The sequence below is a fragment of the Myotis myotis genome, unplaced genomic scaffold, assembly GCF_014108235.1.
Source record: "Myotis myotis isolate mMyoMyo1 unplaced genomic scaffold, mMyoMyo1.p scaffold_m19_p_9, whole genome shotgun sequence".
In the NCBI taxonomy this organism is placed as follows: Eukaryota; Metazoa; Chordata; class Mammalia; order Chiroptera; family Vespertilionidae; genus Myotis; species Myotis myotis.
In genome coordinates, this window is record NW_023416401.1 from 75,692,336 (window position 1) to 75,707,310 (window position 14,975).

General features: G+C 46.2%; 1 protein-coding gene across 1 annotated transcript in view; it reads right to left on the reverse strand.

Annotated features, from left to right (window-relative positions):
- Nucleotides 1-3,092: 3,092 nt before the first annotated feature.
- The window catches only part of BFSP1 (beaded filament structural protein 1), a 31,429-nt gene continuing 19,546 nt past the window's right edge, over nucleotides 3,093-14,975 (reverse strand). The window contains exons 5-8 of the mRNA XM_036322818.1: nucleotides 14,598-14,705; nucleotides 8,875-9,095; nucleotides 6,536-6,621; nucleotides 3,093-4,535 (exon numbers count right to left, since the gene is read on the reverse strand). Coding sequence (XP_036178711.1) covers nucleotides 3,571-4,535; nucleotides 6,536-6,621; nucleotides 8,875-9,095; nucleotides 14,598-14,705 — 1,380 coding nt within the window. The 3' untranslated portion in view covers nucleotides 3,093-3,570. The remainder of the gene's footprint in view (nucleotides 4,536-6,535; nucleotides 6,622-8,874; nucleotides 9,096-14,597; nucleotides 14,706-14,975) is intronic.

Below are 14,975 nucleotides of genomic sequence, written 5' to 3' on the forward strand. Positions count from 1 at the left end.
ACATGAAAGAGGAAAGAAAGAAGAGATGCCAGGTTAGCAGTGTCTCCTGCTATGTAACCTGAATTTTGCATTAGACCCTGCTGGTGCATGCCCTATATCAGGGGTCAGCAAACTACAGCCCAGGGACCCAACCCAGCACGCTGCCTGCTTTGGGAATTAGTTTTATTGGAAATAACCATGCCTATTTTTTATTGACTGTGGCTGTTTCCACGCTACAATGGCAGAGTTGAGTAGTTATAACGGAGGCTGTACAGCCTGTAATTGGGCCTTTTATAGAAAATGTTTGCCAACCTCTGCCCTCTAGCTATCTCCTCGGCCCACCCCAGAGGTCACCTATAAACAGTTTTGTACATGCCAAGGAGCTCTCTCCCTACCAGGTGTTCTCTGGCTGCAGAGATGCGCCAGACCTGGTGTGCTATAGGCAGAAGTGCCAGGGGATCAATGCCCCAGGGCCACCTCACCTGAGGAAGGGAGGGAGCTGGTGCAGAAAGATCCCAGCTTCCTGGCCTCCCGTTGAGGCCATTTGAAGATGTGCTACCTGGTCTCTTCAGTCCCCAGGGGGGATGGAACCCCAGTTGCCCACAGCGGTGGCAGCAGGTTAATGCTGCCTGTGTTGGCGCCTCCCTTTGCTGTCTCATGCTCCTTCTTGGGAGACAAAAACTCCAGCAGTGATGTTAACAGAGAGAACTGAATATAAAGCACCCTCAACTGAGTCATATAAAGAAATATTAACTGCTTAATTAGGAAGGCAAAAGAGAATTCAACTATCACAGGGACCATGCAATCTAACACAGGCAGGAGCCAGGGGCTTGCTGGGGAGTGGCACCACGCGCCTGACTCGCCCTCCCTGCCCATGGGTGCAGAGTGAGTGCACATGGCAGGCCCCTGGAAGACCCAGACCTCTGTGGAGGGACTCAACTGGCTGGTGATCATCGGAGGAGGTGATCATGGTTCTGCAAATGTTGGAAAAACTGAAAACTGAATCCAGCTGCTGCTGCAGGAAGTGCTGCTTCCGCCAGGGTGATGAAGTGCTCCTGGGGCGATGGGGACAAGCAGGATGGAGCAGGTCCCTTCTCCCTCTTGGTGAGAAATCGAACTCGAGACCCTTTGGTGGGAGGGCCAATGCTCTAACCCTTTGGTGGGAGGGCGAATGCTCTATACACCGGCCAGGCATCCATTTTTTATTATCAATTGAATATAAAAATGACCTTTCTTCCCAAAAAGATACCCTTGCCTTTTAAAATAAGAATATTAACTGAACACTTAGTCCAAAAAAAATAAAAAGACTTCATGGGGAAAACAAAAAGGTTTGCAGTGGTTTATGCTACATAAAACCTATATACTGGCCCAAATTCCTAGTACATTCTGGGCACTAGCTAATGTTTTCCATCATTCTCTCTTAAGCTTTTAAATCATAAATATTTTTAAACTGTGCAATGGAGTAGGTTCTCCATTCATCTTTTAGAAAGAAAAACACAAAAGCACTTTTCTTTATTGAAATCTGACTCCATTTAATATTCTTTCTATTATCCATAACAAGGAAATAAGAGAATGTAACTTATGACTCCATCAATTTTCTTGGGTGTGTGGTTGTCTTGCAAGATGCTTTTGTTCAGGCAGATGCGCTAATCTGTGTGAGCATGTTTACTCTGTATTTTGTATTTTGGAGGACCTACACAGGGAAGGGGTACTTTCTTAATCAGTACAAATAAAAAATCACTTTGGGACTGTTAGTAGAAAAATAGATGCCTAGAGGCAACATAAAAATTTCTGTAAAGTTTCTAGTTTAAAGTAGGTACCTGTGTATCCATGTGCATGTATGTGTGCATGTGTGCACAAGATAATGCACACACAGGTATGTTACAGCTTATTATACTACAGTGACTATTAATAAATCTGCAAGCCTCCCCTTGTCAGCATAACACACTGTTCTGGCACATAGTACACACTCAATAAACGCTTGTTGGACGAATTAACTCCTAAACAAGAAACTATGAGGTGACATTTGATTTGGCTTTTTGAAACCTGACTTATGGCAGACGGCATTGGTGTCCCACTTATATCCCCATGACCTTTACCATTTCCATGTACTTCCATGTTAATGCCCCAGGAGCAGCCCTCCCCACTGGTTGACAGGAGGTGGTGGATGAAAACCCTGCTCCCTCACCCCTAAGACAGGATAACTCTGTGGCACATGTTCTAGTCCAATGGTTCTCAACCTTCCGGCCCTTTAAATACAGTTCCTCATGTTGTGACCCAACCATAAAATTATTTTCGTTGCTACTTCATAACGGTAATGTTGCTACTGTTATGAATCATAATGTAAATATCTGATATGCAGGATGGTCTTAGGCGACCCCTGTGAAAGGGTCGTTCGACTGCCAAAGGGGTCGCGACCCCACAGGTTGAGAACCGCTGTTCTAGTCCATTTCCCAGAGTCCCTCAGGGTGGTGGGGAGGAGGAATTGAGCTCCAGCTGCCCACAGTGCTAACCTGCCTGGCAGCACACCTCTTACTGGCTGCCTCTTTGCCTGTCTCTCTCCCCACTGCCCTACTGGCGCTTCCTGAGATCACATCCCTAAGACACTACATTCAGCCGTGGCCGACATGGCTTGGTTGGTTGGAACGTCAGCCCATAAACCAAAAGGTGGTGGGTTTGATTCCTGGTCAGGGCACATACCCAGGCTGCAGGTTCGGTCCCCAGTCAGGGTAGGTGTAGAGGCAACCAATGGATGTTTCTTTTTTTTTTTTTTTTTTTTTTTTTTTTTTTTTTTTTTTTAAATATATTTTATTGATTTTTTACAGAGAGGAAGGGAGAGAGATAGAGAGTCAGAAACGTCGATGAGAGAGAAACATCGATCAGCTGCCTCCTGCACATCTCCCACTGGGGATATGTCCGCAACCCAGGTACATGCCCTTGACCGGAATCGAACCTGGGACCCTTCAGTCCGCAGGCCGACGCTCCATCCACTGAGCCAAACCGGTTTCGGCGGATGTTTCTTTCTCACATCAATGTTTCTCTTTCTCTCTTTCTCTCTCTCTAAAAAATAATCAATTAAAAAATTTTAATTATTAAAAAAAGAAGAAGAAGAAAGAAAGAAACTACATTTAGAGCCTTGCTTTGGGATCAGCTTCTGGGGGAACCCAAACTAAGGCAGATACCTTTAATCATTTTATCTAACAAAACACTCCTCCATGTGAGCTTGTGCTTGTGCTTGAAATGCAATGGAAATGAGCCAAGGCCATCAACCAGCATTTCCTGTGTGAAATCTGGACACTCTACCGGTCTCAAAGCACCACTACGAAGGGCATGTCTCTCTCCTAAACAACCACGGTTTGGTGGCCATTTAATAGAGTGTGTCCTCCGTGTGGCTGAGGAACCTACATTCCCAAGGCCCCTGTTAATTAGACAAACAAGGTGCAAGCAAAACAAACCTTTTTAATTAGGCTTCCTTGGCAATGCCAGACAGGCCAACTAAGGTCTAATCCAAACAGGAACCCCTACTCTTTATCATTTGTTCTACCCATCAAAGCACAGCCTGACAGTGGCCCCAGGGCATTCCTCCAGAGCCTAGAGGTTGTGAGAGCCCTTGTCTCCCAGTTTCTTCTTGTTTGCCTTTGTCTTTCCAATCACAGTCTCCACAATAACAGCGGTTTCTTCATACGTCTGAATGCTCTCAGCTGAAAACTTCTCCATGGATTCCATCACTTCTACCCTCTCATAAGCCAAAGCCCGGGGAGAGCTCCTCTCCTTCAGGCTGCCACTCCTCTCCCCCTGCCCCTCAGCTCCACCCTGACTGGCCCCAGGCCTTTGGGGCGGGGGTGCAGCCGGTCCCTGTGGACCAGGTGTGACCACGAGACAGGGCCTCTTGGGGCCTTCATCCTCCTTCTGGCCATCCTGCCTCTCCCCCGGACCTTTCAGTTCTTCGGTGTCTCCCTCATCCTCCTTGCCTGCAGTATGCTGGCTGGGTGGGTGTTCACCTTCCCTCACCTGCGGATACCCCCGTTCATTCTCCCGAGGGGGTGGGGGCTGCTCAGGAGAGGGCTCCATAGCACGATCCAGATGCAGAGAGCCGTCCTCAGTGGAAACAACCACTCCACCCCTGGCTGGGATAGACACAGAACAGAACCCAGGGTCCACGTAACTGGCATCCCCGGAGACCAGCACGTACCGCCCTTTGGGGTAGAGGTCAACTGGGGGCTCAGGCTCCTCGGGGCTTCTCACTTTCTCCTTGACCATCTTGCAGAGTTTTCCAAAGGCTTTGCTTATCTGCCCTCCATCAGGCATGTCCTCTGGACCTCCTTCTAGGGTTGGGGGACTAGCTTCCTCACCCCCCGACTCAAGCTTAGATTCCCCTTCTTCTTTAACTACCACCTGTACCACCTTTGTGTCTTCCGGGCCTTTCAGTGGTGTGTCTTCCAAATTTTCATCTCCTCTGTCTTTAGCTATAATCTCCTTTTTCCTTGGAATGGTCTTAGGGAGGCCTTTTTGTCTTGGTTTTGCTGTTGTTATATCCTGCACAGCTCTGGCAAAATCTTAAAAATAAAATTAAAAAGTAAATGGGCAACAAATCAAATATAACTGTCAATGAAAGAGGAAGAAAATGCATTCACTGAAAATTATGCTATCTGTTTTAGAGACCAATGCCTAGCACTGGGGTGGGTTTACTATTTATGGGGCAAAGCAATGGGGAAAGAGGTCTAGATCTGCAGCATCCAAGGCCCATGTTAAGGACCCTCCAATGGTACAACTTTATACAAGTCACTTGACCCCTCCGGGCTTGCAGAGGGAAGACACTGCTATTCTGACTCTCACAGTTCCCATCCCACTGGGTACAACTGAATGAGATGCACAATTCTATTGCAATAACACTTGATAGGAGCAACACCTCCTGTCCCACCTGCTGAGCTCATAGCAGCTACTTGGATCCATAGACTAGATGAAGGAAATTCATTCCACAAAGTCATTCCCACCTTGGACTTCCCCAAAGGAGAGTGGGCAGCGCTGCTTGGGCCTCTGACATGGGCAGAGTGGCTTCAGGCATGGGAATCGTATGACTCCACAAGGTTGCTCCCTTGTTGCACATGCATCCCAAGCTAAATAAACATGACCACCCTTTGATCAGCATCTCCTTCCTGCTGGGTAGAGGGGAAGCAATGCTATTAAACTCAGAACTCACAGGAATCCCCTGTTCCCGAGGCCATATTTATTTCTTCAGACTAGCTAAAAGGAAAAACTAAAACTTTAAGAAAACACACAAAATATAACTCTGCCTCATCCATGAGGCTTTTCTGCTTCACTCGCATGGTGATTTTTTTAACCTTTTCATCCCAAAGGACTTTTGCATCCCCTCCCTCTGTTAACCAGAGGGCTAAGCAAGGGCATCTAGCATGAATCACGGTGAAAGAGCAGAGTGCCAGGAAAGGCTATGGAGCCATAGGAAGGAGGGGAGGCAGAGAGGGGCACGTCAAAGGAACCCAGTGGGGAGCAGATATGTAAGAAGGGGGTGCTTGCAGAACCAGTTACAAGCACCCAGTTTCAGAGCCCAGTACAAAAGAAAACGGCAGTTCCCCCTGTGCAAAATGATTAAGAATGTAGAGCCCTACTGGTTTGGCTCAATGGATAGAGCGTCAGCCAGAGGAAGGGTCCTGGTTTGACTCTGGTCAAGGGCACGTACCTCAGTTGTAGTTGGGAAGCAACCAATCGATGTGTCTCTCTCACGTCAATGTTTCTCTCTCTGCCTCTTCCCCTCCCTTCTACTGTCCCTAAAAATCAATGAAAAAATATCCTTGGGTGAGAAAAAAAAAGAACAAATAGAAAAACAATGTCAAGACACTGATAGCAGAGCATAAGCGCTGGGTCCCTCGTGCACGGACCACAGCCCTGGGGCTGGCCCTGGGCGTTTGGCGACTGGGACCTGCTGCCCCTTCCAACAGTGTTCTGACCCCAAAACCCCATTTCCACAAACCCCTCTAAGCTGTCTAAGACACGGGGATTTGAAGGGGATGCGACATTACCATCTTCTCTTCTCCCAAAACTCTGTTTGCTTGTCCAGGACGGGGGAGGGTTAGCTGAGAGGTGACCTCTCACCGGTGCAAGAAACCTTCCCCAAAGGACCGAATGTTGAAGGCAGAAGCCATGCTTTCCAGCCAATCTACTTCTTCTCAGTTGTGAAGATAAGATAAAATGAGCAATAATTGAGCATGTTCTCTGCTCCAGACACTTTTGTATAGAATAGTTCATTTAATTGGGGCGGGGGGGGGGGTGCAATTCAATACTCAGAATATTGAATTGTATCCCCCCATTAAATATGTCTCCAAAGTGGTCTATCCCCCAGTCTGATTTTTCTCCTGTGACCTTTCTGGCTCAGTCCCTTAGCATCTGTGGGAGTGCATCAGAGACCTCCCCTAAAAGAGTTTAATTTCCTGATAGATTGCAAAGAAGTGTGAATGTTAAGTTCAACAATAAAGCCACTTAATTTTTTCCATTTTTTTGAGGGCAGAAAACAGCAGAAGTCAGGGTTGGGGAGCATTACCTTTCCTGCTGGGTCGAGGGCTGAGAGAGGCTCCATGGCCAGTGGGGAATAGAGTGACAGGCACTTCAAAGAGGGTGGAGCTCAGCCTGGCAGAAAGACCAGAAAGAGGTAGTCACCATCTCTAATTCATCAAGCCACACAGATGGTCAGGGGGTAAAAGTGACCCACTAATTATGAGCAAAAACAACAAAAGCATTCCCTAGACCAAACTTCTCATGAACCTCATAAACATTGGCACACTGGATGAGAATGTAAAGGAAATAATCATTGCTTTGAGCTCAAGTCACAAACTGTGAAACACACAGAAGCACTGTAAAGAGGAAATTGCTTATAATCTCACAATGCCACTACTATGTTGAACAGGGGATTTTTTTGTTGTTGTTTTGGGGGTTTTTTGTTAATATATTTTTATTGATTTGAGAGAGGAAGAAAGAGGGAGAGATAGAAACACCAATGACGAGAGAGAATCGTAGATTGGCTGTCTCCTGCATGCCTCACACTGGGGATCGAGCCCACAATCCAGGCACGTGCCCTGTCAGGGAATTGAACCATGATGTCCTGCTTCATAAGTCGATGCTCAATCACTGAGCCATGCCAGCTGGGAAGTTGTTGTTTTGTTTTTTAATAAAACAATGCCCATCCCAGGCTGAAGTATTTAGGGTAACCAGGGCTTAATATCTCCAATTTGTTATTTTTAAAATAATATGAAATACATACATATATATATATATATATATATATAGAGAGAGAGAGAGAGAGAGAGAGAGAGAGAGAGAGAGAGAGAAAGAGAGAGAGAGAGAAAGCAGTTGAGACAAAACATAACCAACTGGTGAATCCGCGTAAAAAGCACTCGGGAGTTGCTTGTTCAATGCTTATAACATTTCTATCAATTTGAAATTAGTATATTAAGACTTATTTTCATAAATATGTGCATAAAACGTTCACTGTGACATAAATATGATTTGGAATTATGCATGATACATTGACCGTAACGAGAGGAAAATTTCTTACTTTCCCTGTTAAACACTCAAGTAATTGCTGCTAAGACAGAGCACCCAGAGAAAAGAAAGAACTGCTCTTTGTGGGATACTTCTGGGCGCTTCTATTTTAATTCAATCTAAACCTCAAATAGCAGCAAGAATGAATCAAAGAATCACAGCTAAATAGAGAATCAGAATCCTTATATGAAGCAGTGGTCTCCAATCTGCTTTCTGATGATACAATTTGATATGAATATCCATACAGCCATAGATGTAGATGTAGCTGTAGATAAAGATACAGATAACATAGATGTAGGGGTAAGTTAGGAGTGGGTAGAGATGATATTGATGTAGTTGTAAGTGTAAGTATAGATGTATATAATATAAATATAGGTATGGATATAGATGATATACCAGTAAATGTAGATGTAGGTATAAGTATAGACTTAGATGGTGTGATTGTAGATGATATAGATAATACAGGTAATACAGATGTAGATAATGTAGTGTGTAGTTGTAGATAAAATAAATGTAGGTATAAGTATAGATGATATATACTATATGTAGATTGTGCACATGTAAGTTTAAGTGTAGGCATAGATATAGATGATATAGGTAGAGATGTAGATGATGTAGGTAATGTAGATGTAGGCGTAGATGTGCACATACATGTAGATGGTGTAGACACAGATGTAAATGTAGATGTAGGTTTAAGTGTGGACATAGATGATGTAGAATAGAAGATGTAAATTTAGGTCTAGGTAAAGGTGTAGATGTAGATGAGATAGAGACTGAGATTTATTTCCCAGCTTGAAGTGAGTGGTGTTCAAGTCACAGCTCCATTACAAACAAGACCAGCCAGGTGGTACAAATCATGCTGGCAGTAGCAGTAATAACACCAATAGCTCGAAGTACTTGTGGTACCAGGCACTGTGCTAGGAACCTCACCTGCAGCATCTCCTTAAATACTCCTGATCATTCCATCTGCTAAGACAGTTATGTCCCCAGAGGCCCGTGGAACAAAGAGTAGCCTTCTCCATGAGGCCTTTTCTGACTGCCCAACTCAAAATTTGAAGCATTCCCACCATCAGCCTCATCTCCATTCCCCTCTCCCCTGCTATAATCTTCTCCACAGCACTTGTCAGAGGTCATACTCCCTCTGTTACACAGTCATTCATCATCTGCCACCCCCACTAGGATTCAAGGCCCATGAGATCATGGATTTTTGTGTTTCACTCCCTGCCACCTGCCCACTGCCTAGAGCTGGCACACAGAATGCACTCAACAAGGATCTGTGGAATGAGTGAGTGAGCAGCATGGAGAGAGAGGCTCTCCCTCGCTGTCCCTCTGTGACCACACCTGCTGCCTTCGTTCTCAATGATCCGATGATAGCGGTGCAGCTCGTTCTTCAGGGCTTGCTGGGCGACCACCAGCTGCCGGCAGTCATAGGAAGACTTCTCCAGGCTCCTCTCAGTCTCTTCAATCTCCTTCCGCAGGGTTTCAATCTGTTCACTATAAAGCTGAATCTCGTCATCATAACACTCGTGGGCGTCTTTAATACCTTGTTCCAGGGTCGCTGTCTGTGGGCAAAGACACAGTTGTAAGGAAACCCATCCCATCCTCTCCCTTAAGACCCAGACTTGACAGGGAAAATCTGGACTCGGCGTGTCAAGTTTTGTTTATTTCTCATCAGCGATGGAATCATTTTGGAATCCTTAAGCCCAAGAGGAATGTGAAAACTGAGCTCCCTCTCCTCAGACCTGCACAGCACCCACTGAAGTCAGCCCTCAACATAGCCCCCCACCCCCGGGGGAGAGTGTTTCCTTGCTCTTATTTAATCACCAAGGATGCTTTAACTTTCCCCTGATTATATGTTTTGGTAGCCAAAATGTGTGTGCGTGTGTGCACGTGTGTTTGCACGTGTGTGCACATTCGTGTCTACATAAAATAACTTCAGGGAAATACTATTTACATATTAATTCAAGGGAAGTCAAAATTAAGGTGGGAAAATAGAAAAAGTGGCCTTATATTCACTTTTAGAGCTCCTGACAATGCACAAAGAGCCATTTACAAAACCAGAAACAGATTCAGTGGTTGCCAGCGGCAAGCAGGAGGTGGGGAAGGGGTTGACCACAGCTGAGGGAATTTTGGGTGAGGGAACTGTCCTAAATCTTCATTGTGGGAGGGTTACTGCATACACTTGTCAAACAGGCATACTGTGCACTGAAGATGGTGACATTATATGTAAAGATCACCTCAGCTTAAAAAATTAGGAGACCCTTGGAAACGTGATCCCTCACTGGACACTTAGTGATATTATAGGATTATTATTAATTTTAAAGGTGGGTTAATGGTCTTGCATTCTATAAAAATAACCTCCGCCTGCTGGAGAGGTATGTTGAGATATTGCTGGGTAAGATGACATGGTGTTGGGACTGCTTCAGAATTCCACCAGGGGGCATGGGCGGGAGGATGGAGACCTGGGGTCCTGAGACTGTCCTCTCACTTTTATCTGTTTGAGGTGTTCAGAACAAAGAGTAAAAGAAAAGACTGTGTATGAAGAGACCTATCGCCCCCTTTGGGTAGGGGTTCCCCAGCCTGGAGTGAGAGAGTAATGACTGTGTTGGTGAGTTCTAATGTGGATCAACTCATCAGCCTCACAACCTTAGGCTGTTGTTATTCCCACTTTACAGATGAAGAAACTGAGGCACACAGGCAGTGACTTGCCCACAGGTACCACAGCATGATTCAGACCCACCTGTGCAGGCTGAGACACTTTCAGAAACTAAGGACCCTGCTGCCTCAGCCTCCTCCCAGCTGTGGACGAACAGTGTGCACGCTCATGTGCGCGTATACACACACACACACACACACACACACACACACACACACTCCCAGGCCCAGGGAAAACTCCCCATTCCCACAGATGGACAGGCAAGTATCAGCCTACTCTTACAGAAGACACAAGACACAGGGGACTTGGTGTGAGCCCCATCAGCCCCGCCCCCACCCCCCAAGTGTGTTCTCACTAGGGAAATGTCATCTGTAATCTTTGGACTGCCAGGGCAAGCATGATCTTTCTTATATCTCATGAGTTGGTGGGTGGTTGGTGGCTGTCCTGTGGTAGAGTCTGTGGGAGGACCACCTACCTGCCCAGGGCAGGAGGCTCCGTGGATGAGTCGCAACCTATGACTGGCACTGGTGCTCCACGTGGTGCTGCCTGAGAAACCAAGATTCCAAAGTCCAGTGAAATGCTAACCAGGTTTATAAAACTGGACTTATATCCACATCTATGTGGCCCTTACAGCTCAATCATTTAAACTATTCATCAAAGGAGGGGTGTCCAGGAAAAATAATAAGAGGCCCGCCTTCACCAGCTCCAAGGAGGCTCACGCGATGTCTCTGGGTGAGCTACCTCAGCACAGGCGTAGGGCGCTGTCCAGCACCAGCCTGGCTGTCGGAGAACTAGACACAGACCCTCCATCTAGGAGCCCACAGTTCCGTGGGGAAGGCAGCCCGGTCACAAAGACATGCCCTGGGCACCACGGAGCACACAGAGAGGCCCTCTGGTGCTAACGGGTGTCAGAGAAGGCTTCCAGGGGCTAGTGGGATAGGTCCTGAAGAGAAAAAGGGACTTCCAAAAAGAGAAGTGATGAGCAAAGGGGCAGGTGTCAGGAGCCACAGGACCACAGGAGAAGAGAGAGCAGCCCACAGCCAGTCCAGGGCTTCTTGGAGGAAAGCAGCCAAGTGGACAGTGGAGAGAGGCAGGCGGAAGGTGTGTGCCATGCGGCTACTTGAACTTCCTGAGCTTGGCAGTAAAGGTTGAATGAAAGAGTAAGTGTTCAAGCACAGCTGTGGGTTTGCCTTTGCACAGCAGGGGTAGATAGGGACCCAGGACAGTGCCCCACAGTGAACCCCATCTGAAGGGTGACCTCCTGCTTCAGTCCTCTTAGGCCCCTAGACTCCTTTGGATCCAAGGTCTTTTTTAAAAAAGGAAATGGCTTTGGCCAGGTGGCTCAGTTAGGTGGAGCATCATCCCATGCACCAAAAGGTTGCGGGTTCAATTCCTGGGCAGGGCACGTACAGGGTGCAACTGACAGATGTTTCTCTCTCTTCCTTCCTCTATCTCTCTTTCTTTCTCTTCCTTCCTTTCTCTAAAAATCAATAAAATCATATCCTTGGTACAGATTTAAAAAAAAAGAAAGAAAGAAACAAGAAATCGAGTCTTTCACTGACTACACAGTCTTACCCAAACCTACCACCAGGTGGTGCTAAGTGACTTCGATGAGAATATCATAATTGTTGGTAGCTTTACACTTTCCAATACACTTTTTCACTTTCCTGTCACAGAAATTCTCAGTCAACGCAATTTAGGCAACCCCCTAAGAAGTGCCACCCCCAAAGGGATGGGTGCTGTGTCTCTCATCCTGTGGACTAGTGTCCTGGAACTTGAGCCTGTGAAAACGCCTGGAGGGCCTGTTGGAACAAAGCTTGCTGATTCGGTAGGTCCGGGATGGGTCCATGAGTGTGCAGGTCTGTCACGTTCCCAGGTGCTGCTGATGCTGCTGGTTCAGAGACCTTCCCTGTAGGCCCCTGCTACGGAGGGTTCTGGAAGTATCAGATGTCCTAAACACGGGCAGAAACAGCTGCCACAGCCCTGCCCAGCTGGAGCCCTCAGGCCACAAGGAGCTCTTCCTCCTCTATCCCCCACCAAGTCCCACAGTCATAGCTGGCCTCAGTTTAGCTACTACTTTATGCAGCCACTAAAACCTTTTAAAATCAGCAAAAAGCCAACCATCAACACCTCCTGAATAAGGCTGTGGAGGACCCAAGCCAGGCACTCAGGTGGACCAAATGTAGAACATTCTGACCCAACCTGGTACCCACCTTACCCCAGTGTGGTTCCTAGACTGGCAGCAGCACCTGGGAACCTAGAAATGCAAATTCTTGGGCCATACCTACTGAGTCAGAAACTCTTGGGTAGGCCCAGCCACATCTGTATCTTAATTAAAGCTAACTAAGCAAAATTCCAGTCCCCGTGGCCTTTGCCCCTTGGTGTTACACTCATGAATGTGTTCGTTACATGTTGACAGGGACTTTGCAGATATAATTAAGGTTCTTAATCAGTTGACCTTAAAAAATACAAAGATTATTCTAGTTATTTCTAATCACGTGAGACCTTAAAAGCAGACGTCAGAATAAGATGCACAAGAAAGATTCACAGCACCATGGCTGGCTTTGAACGTGGAGGGGGCCACAACCAAGGAATGCGGGTGGCCTCTAGAACAGTGATGGCGAACCTTTTGAGCTCGGCGTGTCAGCATTTTGAAAAACCCTAACTTAACTCTGGTGCCGTGTCACATATAGAAATTTTTTGATATTTGCAACCATAGTAAAACAAAGACTTATATTTTTGATATTTATTTTATATATTTAAATGCCATTTAACAAAGAAAAATCAACGCAAAAAAATGAGTTCGCCTGTCACCTCTGACACGCGTGTCATAGGTTCGCCATCACTGCTCTAGAACAACTTCTAGCCAACAGCCAGCAAAGAAACAGGGTCCTTGGCCCACAGGCACACAGAATTGAATTCTGCCAACACCTTGACTGACACTGGAAGCAATTCTCCCCCGGAGCCTCCAGATGAGGGTACCCAGGCAGGCCAACATCTTTATTTCAGCCTGTGAGACCCAGAACCAGCCTGCCCAGACTTGTGACCTCCAGGACTGTGAGATAAAGGAGTGCTGTTTGAGCCCCTGCATCTGTGGTAATTCACTGTGGCAGAAAGAGAAGACTAACACAACTTGTGTTTCATCAGACTTACTGCTATAGTTTGTTACAGTAGTCGCCCCCTGATCCGAGGGGGATATGACCCAGGACCCCTAGTGGATGCCTGAAACCGAAGATAGTACCGAACTGTCACCTTTTTCCAGTGAAAGGAAGCACTTTACAGCTTCTCTTTGGCATATACGAATTGCCAGCATCACTACTCTTGTGCTTTGGAGCCATTATTAAGTAAAAGAATGGTTACTTGAACACCGTGATACCACAACAGTGGATCTGATAACCCCAGATGACTACTAGATGACTAACAGGCAGAAAACTTATATAGTGTGGAGACGCTGTACAAAGAGATGATTCACACCCTGGGTGGGAGGGAGAGGGATGGCACAGGATTTCCTCATACTACTCAGAACAGCACTCAATTTAAAACTAACGGGTTGTTGATTTCTGGAATTTTCCATTTAATATTTTCAGACCACAGTTGACCGTAGATAACTGAAATCATGGAAAGTGAAACCACAGATAAGGGAGACTAGTGTATATAATATAAACACACATATTATTATATAGGATATGCTTTGGTAATATTTTGATAATTGTTTCAATATCATTGGTTTCCTCTTCATTATATGTACTTTATTGTATGTATATATATTTAACATTTTTCTGAGGGGGGGTCCATGGGCTTTTATTATATAGGATACACACACTTCTATATATACATATATATGTACATACTACATAAATGTACACATACACACACACAAAATACACACACACACACACACACACACACACACACACACACACACACCTGCCGTCTATCCTCTCAGGGCCTCAGAGGAAGCCAAACACTGCCAAGTTACCAAAGTGTGTGCCATGGAAACAGGACGGAGCTTTTCTGTTGAGTTTAGTTTTCAAAATAAGATTTAGCCCCCAAAAGTGGGGGTGGAATTGAGAGTTTTCCACTAAGAAATTCTGAGCGGGGCAAATACTCTTTCTCACGTTTGTACTCCAAAGGAGCATCTGCAGTCATGAGGAGAGAAACAGGAAGCACAGATTTGAGGAAGTGTAGAATAAAAATCCCAGCATGTGTCCACTTCTTCTTATTTTAAAAAACAATTTAAGTTTAAACTAGGCAACCCCGGGCACATAGGCGTGTTGAGTTTGTGAGAATCACTGAACTGGATACGTGTGCACTCCTCTGACACTGAATAAACGTGTTGTTAACCCTGGTTCACACAGGTGGCTGAATGCCCCACAGGAAGCAGTAGACAAGAGGACACAGGGCCTACCTGGGCCTGCAGCTCAGCTCTCTGTGCCTGCAGGAGAGACAGGACCTCCCGGCCCTCCTCCAGCTGACTCTGAAGGGCTGTCGCCTCTCGTTCCATCAGGAGCTTCTCCTGCACAAAGAAGGCCAGACTCAGCACTCACACACGCTTGGTGTACCAAGGAATCCAAAAAGGAAAGGGACAAGGAAGGCATGGGACCCCGTTATGTTCTGCATGTTTGTCCCCCCTCTTACAAATCCATATGCTGAAGCCCTAACCCCCCATGGGATGGCATCTGGAGGTGGGACCTTTGGGAGGTCATTATTTAAATGAGGTAATGAGGGTGAGGCCCCCAGGATGGAATTAGTGTCCTTATAGGAAAAGACACCAGAGCTCGCCCTC